Below are 9,166 nucleotides of genomic sequence, written 5' to 3'. Positions count from 1 at the left end.
CCAATTTCGAAGCGGAAAGTTTCAATTCTTCCCATTGTCCACGTAATGGATTGGATTTAGGCTGACAACGAAGGAATGATTAATAACCCATGAGCTTACCAGCTACGATCCGCTCATTGGAAGACACTCATATTTCACCTCCTCAACCCTGGCATGTCTCAGTCAAGATCTGTTCAATTCCCTCCATTGAACTGCTAAGAAGCATCAGGAAGACACTTTGCAAACGAGAGGTTGTTTCTTATTCAAGAACTTTCCAGAAGAATAGTCAGCCTTTGAGTTAACCCTTGGCAAAAAATTGCAACAGCAACAAAAAAACCTTGTATTACTTGTGCCCATTTTTTGAATAAAGATAGTTCTATGAAATTATATGCTGAAAGTAGTATATTTTTAAAGTTGAGAATTGGACATGCTTTCACTGGACATGACACCAAAAAAAAGGTAGCGTATTAAATTGAATTCAGTTGGACAAAGTTTGCAGTTACAAAAACTATTTTATTATAGCAAATACATAACAAAAATGTAGGACGACAACTACATCGCTGTACACACAGGTAGCATTTACAGTTCAGCATATACAAAGTTTTAGACATATCCCTTTTACTAGTGTTACCATTACATTGCACTTTTTCCCCCTTAATCTAAATTATGCTTTATAACTCAATCAGGTTAAACTGGGGACAACATGTGAATTGTGCTGAAGTCCCAGGACATTATGGAAGCTACAGCATGCCTTTATAGGCTATACTCTCAAAATAAAGTCCAATGTGCATAATACTAATATACAAGTTTGAAGGATTACGCTATAACATATTACTAAATGTAAACCTGTTAACAAGGGCAAGAACTATGCTCAATAAAGTTTCCTAAAATTTTGTCCTTGAAGGAATTCAGGTTAAAAGAAAAAAGGAACAAATTTTAGAAATGTATTAAATCAACACTAGTCAAATTTAGTTAGCCAAATGTTTAAGAAATTGAAGCAGATGAAGACATTATAAGACAGAGCATGTATATACAGTTTAAAATCTGATGATCAAATCAACTAGCTGTTACTTTCGTTTGCTTTTTGTGTCTGTTGTCTGGAAAACACTAGAAGCTGACATGAGATTTTCTATATATTGCCCAAGGACTTGATTTTCAGACTTTAGTTTAAGGTTCTCTTCTTTTACAGCATCTACACGTGCAGACAGCTCTGTGTAAACAGAAGAAAATATATTAAGACTCTTACTTGATCATTAGAATATAAATACAAAACGTTGCGGCATTGCCATGTAAATCATACCAAATAGCTTAACCTGGCACAGAAATAAACATGGCCAATTCTAGCCAGCTAGATATTTGTTAAGAAGGAAAAGGAAGATAAAAGGTTTTTTTTCTAAAGAGACAAACTTGACATTTATTTCAAAGAGGGCAGAATTAAGTGGTAATAATGTTTGAGGTAAACAGACATCTTACATTAAAAGCCAAAACCTATTCAAGTATATATTAGTAGAAATTTTCATAGCAAATTAACCTACCTTCTAAAGTGTGCTGAAGTTCCAACACTTGGTTAATCAGTCGTGTCTTCTCTTCTAATTCTACTTCATTCTCAGGGTTAATCACTGGAAATGATAAAATAGTTACACACGTTCATAGATCAAAATCACGATTAAAAACATGAAGCCGATCAAGACTCCAAAAAAATCCACAAAAAAAAGTCTGAAAAAAAGTCTCCCTTTGAGTTGCTTTCTATAGCCTTCAGTTATGATAACTCAAAATTCCTGGTGAGGGGTGGTGGGAAGCAGATTAACTTACCCTCGATATGCCCAGTGGTGATCAGAGAAATCACTACCATAAATGGAACAGAGAGAACTGGAGAAGCGCTCCTCCAGTCAGTGTTGGTCATCTCTCGTACTTGCTGATTTGGTTCACTATTGACCTATCAACAAATTCAGAAGAAATATACCCAGTGACTGGAGTTAGGGTGAGAAGCAGAGCGCCAGCTGCCTGCAAGTGTACTAGGCCAGAGGGGAGACAGCGCAGCAGGAAGGGAGGTTAGCAAGGTCAGGGCCTGGGAAGCAAGGCTGCAAAGTGGGGAACAGGGTCTTCAAAAAAATAGTTTTCCTAAACAGCGGCAAAGCAACAGCTGATACTTTTAATGGACACTGTCAAGTGGATAATAATAAAGTAGATTAATTTCATACAGCCTTGCATTTAAAGGTTATCTCAAAGCATCTCTCATGCTGTGAATTATTGGAGGCGAAGTGACTGTTCCAGCCAAACTTAACCATGCAGACCTCACCAATCAGCACAAACTGCATTGATGGTGATGGCCTTGTGTATATTGGTTACTTTTGGAAAAAAAAAGTTTTTGCCTAAGAAACTAATAGTTTCCTAGTGTTTTGGCTTTTAAGTTTAATAGAATGGTGATGGATCATATTGTTGAATTCTTCTAATTCTGCTTGAGGGCATGAGCGCGAGAGAATATCTAAATATCCCATTCGTCAATACAAGTACAGCAGGTATTGTTATTGATACATGGTTAAATTATTTAATAATGAAGACAGTGAGAACGAAAAGGGAGCCCTTTATACAATCAAGAAGAAATCTCAAAAGCAGAAAATATTTTGACTCTGCTTAGATGGTTTTCAAAGTTTCCTCATGATTGAAAGACCCACATTCTCAGAATTGCTCCTTACATACTTACCCGTGCATGCCTACATTTCCAAATTCACGAAGAAAAAGTGGTTATTCATTTGCCTCATTAATAGGAGGGTCAAAGGGTGAACTTCACAGAAAACTGCAACCTATACAAGTCAAAACACTTCTTCACTGTGGCATTTTCACTTTAACTAGAATATTGGAGTGCTGTAAAAGTCAATTAACCCCATTAAAAGATCATAATACAACCATAGCATCTACAAACACTGTCACACAAGGTGTGGTCAAGTCATAACTTATTAAAAAAGGCTTACATAGAAAAGTCTGTAAGCATGTTGTTGAGTGCAACAATCAAAACAGAAATTATTCCTCAAGATGCTTAGATAATCTTTCAATCCCTACATGTTATAATCTTCAATCACAATCTCTGACCTTCTTTATATCATACTTGGGCTCAGTGCCTACAGCACATCCAACACGGTCATATAAAGAAATTTAATTTTCTGATGAAGGAGTCTATAAAGCTGCAAGCAAAATAATTTAAATTAGGATTCAGCATGGACATCCACAGTGACCACATTCACTCTAATAACTCCAGTTGAAGTGCAGCCTAAGTTATAACTTTCCCTATTGAGAAAGGTAGAGGAAATTACTGTGGGCTGCTCCCACACACATCTCAACAATCAGCTCCAGAATTCACTAACTAGCTGCCAGTTCAGAGATCACACTGAATCTCTCCATTCTGCCAGTAACTCCAGAGTCCACGCCAAACTCCGGTCAAAGACTCAGGGCAACAAATAGTAAAGATTTCCTGAGTGAAATCACAGAACATCAACTCCTATATGAATTTCTAAGATCCAAACCATACTTCTTTATGATGCTTTGGTGAACAGAGCAGTAGCAAATATTTCATTTTGGAAAGAATCCAGAATTGAGATGACTGAAATGCACTTAAAGCTACAGCAGTTAATTCCATTTTTATAAATCATACCTTCCATATCTGCATTCATCACGAACGGGTCACTGTCGAGTTTTAAATCAGAGATGGTAGATCCAGAATCCACTAAACAAAAAGCAAAGTTATTTTTAGATCCAGGTAAAAAAGGCACTAAAAGATGATTTTACATCAGTTCATTTCTCAGTTGAAATTTATCCATTATGTAGTCCATTCAAAAGGAAAAGAAATCCCAGGTTTTATCCCTTGTCTGTTAGACAAGCTGTCCTCAGCCTGAAGCAGTGAGGAGACTGCTGTTACCCAACAACACAACTCACTTGAATTCAGGGGATGTTCACAATGGGAAACTAACTAGTAGAGTGCTGCAGGTCTCAGTGGTCACAATTATTTGCAATATACATCAGTGATTTGAATAAGGATAGTGAAAGTACCATAGCAAATCTTGTGGATGCCAGAACAGTGGGTGGGAAGGCAAGGGTTAAAACAATGAAGTCTACACAGGAATACAGACACTTTAAATCAATGGGCAAATAAAACTTGGCAGATGGAACATAATGTGGGAAAATGTGCAGAAAGAGGAGCTGAATATTAATTTAATGAAGAAAAATTGCAGAATACTGCAGAGGAGGATTTGGGATCCTCAAACATGAATCACAAAAAAAAACTACCAAAGTTCAACAGGTAATGGGTATGGCAAAATGGTGTGTTAGCCTTTAATTCAAATGGAATGGGGTATAAAATAGGGATGCCTTGCTAAAGCTATACAAAGCATTAGTTAGACCGCACACAGAATACTGATTTTAGCCCCTTTACCTAAGCAAAAATATACTGGCATTGGAGGCAATTCAGAAAAGGATTTTCTTATGAGGAGAGGCAACATAGTTTGGATTTAGAATTTAATAATGAGGATACCTCACTGAAAAATACAAGTGATCCTCAGTGGGCTTGACAGGGTAGACACGAAGAAGTTGTTTCTCATTATGGGAATGTTTAGAACCAGACGGTCATCCAGTTTGAAAAAAAATGAACAGGGATTTCTTCTCAGACCCTGAAATTCTTTACTGTAGAGGGCTGTTGAGGCTGGATCATTAGGCATATGCAAGACTTAGACAGGCAATTTAAATCAGCCAGGGAATCAAGAGTTATGGGGAAAGGCAGGGGAAAAAAATGGAGTAGAAGATCAGATCAGATATGATCTCAAGGAGTCGACTCCACCATTCAAAAGGGTCTTCTGCTCCTAGGTTCATGATTCAACTAACAACTTCTCCTTACTGATCACAGTCTAGCATTCCTGCCAACAAGGGAGGGCTTCAAGGCATCAACTGACAACTGGATTATTCCACTATGATGCCCTCTCAACACTAAAGTGCATGTCAGCAGTGCCTGGGCTCTAACCATGAAGACTGCAGGCTGGAAGGGTAAATGCCCTGTCACCTCTGAGGGGCTCATACTGTAACACATCAACACCTCCCAAAACAAAGTCACCTTATTGTAAAAGTATAAAACACTGGATCTTGCTTTTACAAAAGAAAAAGCAGCACTTTTCAAAACCAAGTAGCAAGCTGAAATCATACAATTGTTAAACCAATATCAATTTTTCACTCCACAAACACAGGGCTGGATTTTACCAGAAATTGGCAACCAGTTTTCTCTCCATGTGACCTAGCAAGTCACAATAGCCCCAAACTTACTTCATTGCCACTCAGAACACTATGAACCATGCCCCACATTCTCTGACGCTAGCCTGATTTTGCCATTTGTCATAGGTCCTTGTGACCCCTCTGATATTTTGGGATCCCTGCTTTCATTGCTACCTTTAAAAGGCTGTCAAATGCTGGCAGTCCAACATTATGCTATACGGTTTCTGACATGTGCCCCAGAGTTGGCAGATAAAGGAAAATTGGCACTCCACTTTGCGGGATGGGGACTTGAAGCTGCTGGTGGATGCAGTGGTTTAGAGGAAGAACACTATTCCCCCAGGGCTGGCAAACACAAGCCACAGTGCTAGGTCTTGCCAGCCTGGACAGAGGCTGCCACTGAGTCCTACTACAATATTCAAGGAAGGAAGAATTAATGAGAGGCCTGTACACAAGCCAACATTGCATATGCAGCACAGTAGGCATTTATGAGAAGACATTTTAAAAAATTAGTGCAGTATTTTAACATAAACTCATCTTATTGGCCTACTTAAATGTTTTGTGGAAAAGCCCCAGTTGATTTAATTGTTCAAATGTATAACAAGATTTTTAACTACAAACACTGAGGAAACATGAACATATCTGATTTGCTGAGAAAATGCATAATTCCTTCACTTATTTTGAACATGAAAATGAAGCATATTGAATGAATCTTAAGTGTTTTTCCACAAAATCCAAAACTTGAGAACATTAAGGAAGCTGCATTGGCAACTTCAACAATAACTTTCATAAGTGTACAGACAGAATATCAGTAGTGGACAAATGACTTACCTGTCCTGTATAATTATAAACTGTTTGCATCATGGAAGACCACAGGGAGAATGAAAGAGTCAAACGATAAAGTTTTGAGTTGGGCATTAAAAATTTCAGAGGACCTTCAGCAATTTTTTGCTTGCCGTTTTAATCCCCAATCCCTTAACAAATATAGCTACAGCATACATCACTGCAGAATATCCATGGTGCTTTAAAGAAAATGCATTTCTTTTACCTGCTATCCTCAACCACCACACTAACCATTGCCACTCAGAACAGTATCAACTCAAATACAGAAGCTGAAGGAATAGGCAATTCAACACAGTCTGCTACACCATTTAACAGGATCCCGGTTGGTCATTAAGCTCAGCAGGGCAGCATGGTGGCTCAGTGGTTAGCACTGCTGCCCCACAGCGCCAGGGACCTGGGTTCGATTCCCACCTTGGGTGATGTCTGTGTAGAGTTTGCACATTCTCCCAGTGTCTGCATGGGTTTCATCCAGGTGCTCTGGTTTCCTCCCACAGTCCAAAGATGTGCAGGTCAGGTGAATTGGCCGTGCTAAACTGCCCATAGTATTAGGTGCATTAGGCAGAGGTAAATATAGGGTAAGGGAATGGGTCTGGGTGGATTACTCTTCGGAGGGTCAGTGTGGACTTGTTGGGCCCCGAGGGCCTGTTTCCATATTGTATGGAATCTAAACAATCAATACCCAAATCCCACCCTGCACCCCGTAACCCTTGATCCTTTTAGCCACAAGCTATATCTACCTCATTCTTGAGAGCACAATGTTTTCACCTCAACTACTATGTGGTAGTGAGTCCCACAGGCTTACCACTCCCCGGCTGAAGAAATTTCTCACCTCAGTCCTGAAAAAAGGTGGACACTCTCCAAATGTGAGCCCCAGGTCCTGCCCCACCCCACCATCAGGGACATCTTCCTGTATCTATCCTGTCCACTTTTGAGCAGCAGTTGAATTTTGCTACTCGCCCCAGGAAATGAGGGGGAAATGTGTCCAAACCCAGTCAGTACCCTGGGTGAGATCAGCGACTGTAGCTCCCTAGGCAGGATAAAGCCTGGGGCCTTAACTAGGAGTCGCTTTACGTTTCAGTTAATAAACTGTCCAAGGACCCAATTTCCAGGTTTTAGTCAAAATAAAAAAGTCAATCTCACCATGTGCTGAAACTTAATAGCAATAAGAGCAGTATTATTTTTTGGGGGGGGAAAGAAGGTATAATGCACAGGGCCAGGACTTAAACTAAAGAAGGTTTTTTAAAAAGGCTTTTAAAAAGACAGACACGGTTTTGTTACATTGAAACTAGACTCAGACACTGGGATACAGTGAGAGGGCAGCTCTTCTTGAAGCTGGGTCGCAGGTTTCCCCCTAACCCACCGGGTGGAAGGGGCTTTATTCGGACATTTCCTCCCATTCGGCAGGGTAAGGCCTAAAGTATCACCAGCTACCGGCATTTTTAAAGAGCCTTCGTTTTATTTGCAAAGAAGAGAGGGAGCTGCATTTGCAAAATAAAAGCTACTCGCGAGACCAATGTTGCTGCTGCCTCCAGGTCCATCCGGCCAGGCACTCCCCGGGAGTACAACACTTACCTTGTCCACACCAGGTACTCGGGGCTGGAGGGGTTTATTTTAAAAGGAAGGCGTCGGCAATGACATAGGTTGAGAAAGCGAGAGGGTTTTCAGACAGACACTGAACTGAGCAGGACGGCCACAAGAGGGAGAATTGAACAAACCCCAGGAAGCCAAGAAAAAGCGAACACTCTGATCAGAGGCAGAAGAAATAGGTGTCCTGTTCACTAACACACGCACACATACAACCTTCTAAAAACTATGCTGACCACCTCTATGGTTTCATTGGAGAGAAGACACGTTTCTAAACTGCTCATGAAAAATGTGAACACTTTTTTTTAAAAAGAGAAAAAAGTTAAATCCAATATTGCCACTTTTCACTTGTTTAATGACTAACTGGGTGACATGTCAAGGCGAGAAATTCAGTTAAGTTTCTAAACCGTCGGTATTGACTTTTCTACGTTCAAACCGCATTTGTTTCCCCAGCTGGAAATCACGAGGATAGGCAAATACATCCGGTCAATGCTGTTTGCAACATCCACAAGTAACTTTTGTCAAACAGACTTTTTCTTTTCCAACTTGGCAATTGGCTGCTTGAGTATAATCAAGATGGGATTTTAAAAAACGGTGAAATCGTTGATTCGAGTCAAAAAGAGCATTCTTATGCTGCTTCAGAGCCACAAATACCTCTGACATCAGCTGTCTGATCAACATTGGCTGAACTCAAGTGATCCACTTGTCTGCACCAATAGTTAGTGAAACCGCTGAAGAGAATAATGGTACAGGGTGTTTTTAACTCCTTAACGCTCAAACACTATTTGTATATTGTTTTGCGCCTACATCAAAAGATGCATCAACCCTTAATCTAAAGCAACGGAATTGCCTTTTTTTTTTAAAAAAAGCAAAGTCAAACGTTCAATCCATCAGAAAGAAAGGTCTCTATTCTTCTCCATTCCCTGTGCACTCTGAGTTACCAGTTAATCATAAACTCGACTTTACCCGAATCATCAGTTAAAGAAATGGTGGTGAACACGCTCTCGTCTTCAGTACTCGCAGTTTGATCCATACCCAACAGCAAAACAAAGTCCCGGTCACGGTAGCGGAGTCAAAAATGACTTATTCAAGATGTGCCGGTCTTATTTCAACGGCATGGTTACCCAGACTGACTAACTGAAACCTGAGCGGCTACCTTTCCCCGACACCTGATCTGCTGCATGGGGTTAGCTCTTCCGGAAATTGTTATGAACAGAGCATAAAATGTAATGACTTTGGAAAAGGCTTGACTAAACAAGACAGTGCTCTCGGTATCCTCCCTCTGTTTATTCTCCTATCTTTAATTGGATAATAAATTAGTAATGCTTATTGTCCGAAGGGCGTCTTTCCATGTTGCAAAAACTCTGACTCACTCCATGACATTAATTCTGATAGATGGGAGGGGAAAGCTTGAGTTGTTTTGGCCTATGTCAGTACCAATAATATAGGAAAGAGGGAATGTGAGCAGCTCGAGGTTAAATTAAAAAGCAGAACCAAAAAGGTAATGATC

The 9,166-nt window shown here is 39.9% G+C and overlaps 1 protein-coding gene across 8 annotated transcripts; it reads right to left on the bottom strand.

Annotated features, from left to right (window-relative positions):
- Positions 1–471: 471 nt before the first annotated feature.
- Positions 472–8,971, bottom strand: LOC122539367 (short coiled-coil protein). Of its 8 annotated transcripts, none has more exons than XM_043674118.1 (5): positions 8,813–8,971; positions 3,629–3,700; positions 1,792–1,915; positions 1,515–1,598; positions 472–1,189 (listed from the first exon to the last, which is right to left on the bottom strand). In XM_043674118.1, the coding sequence occupies exons 2-5, from the start codon at positions 3,641–3,643 to the stop codon at positions 1,047–1,049; spliced, it is 366 nt and encodes a 121-aa protein (XP_043530053.1). In that variant the 5' UTR covers positions 3,644–3,700; positions 8,813–8,971; the 3' UTR covers positions 472–1,046. The 8 variants fall into 8 exon arrangements, with proteins under 8 accessions (XP_043530053.1, XP_043530051.1, XP_043530052.1 ...); XM_043674116.1 differs by lacking the exon at positions 8,813–8,971 and adding an exon at positions 8,623–8,713; XM_043674117.1 differs by lacking the exon at positions 8,813–8,971 and adding an exon at positions 7,645–8,592.
- Positions 8,972–9,166: the final 195 nt, after the last annotated feature.

This window comes from Chiloscyllium plagiosum, chromosome 32, assembly GCF_004010195.1.
Source record: "Chiloscyllium plagiosum isolate BGI_BamShark_2017 chromosome 32, ASM401019v2, whole genome shotgun sequence".
Classification (NCBI taxonomy): Eukaryota; Metazoa; Chordata; class Chondrichthyes; order Orectolobiformes; family Hemiscylliidae; genus Chiloscyllium; species Chiloscyllium plagiosum.
This window is presented reverse-complemented; position numbering and strand designations above follow the sequence as displayed.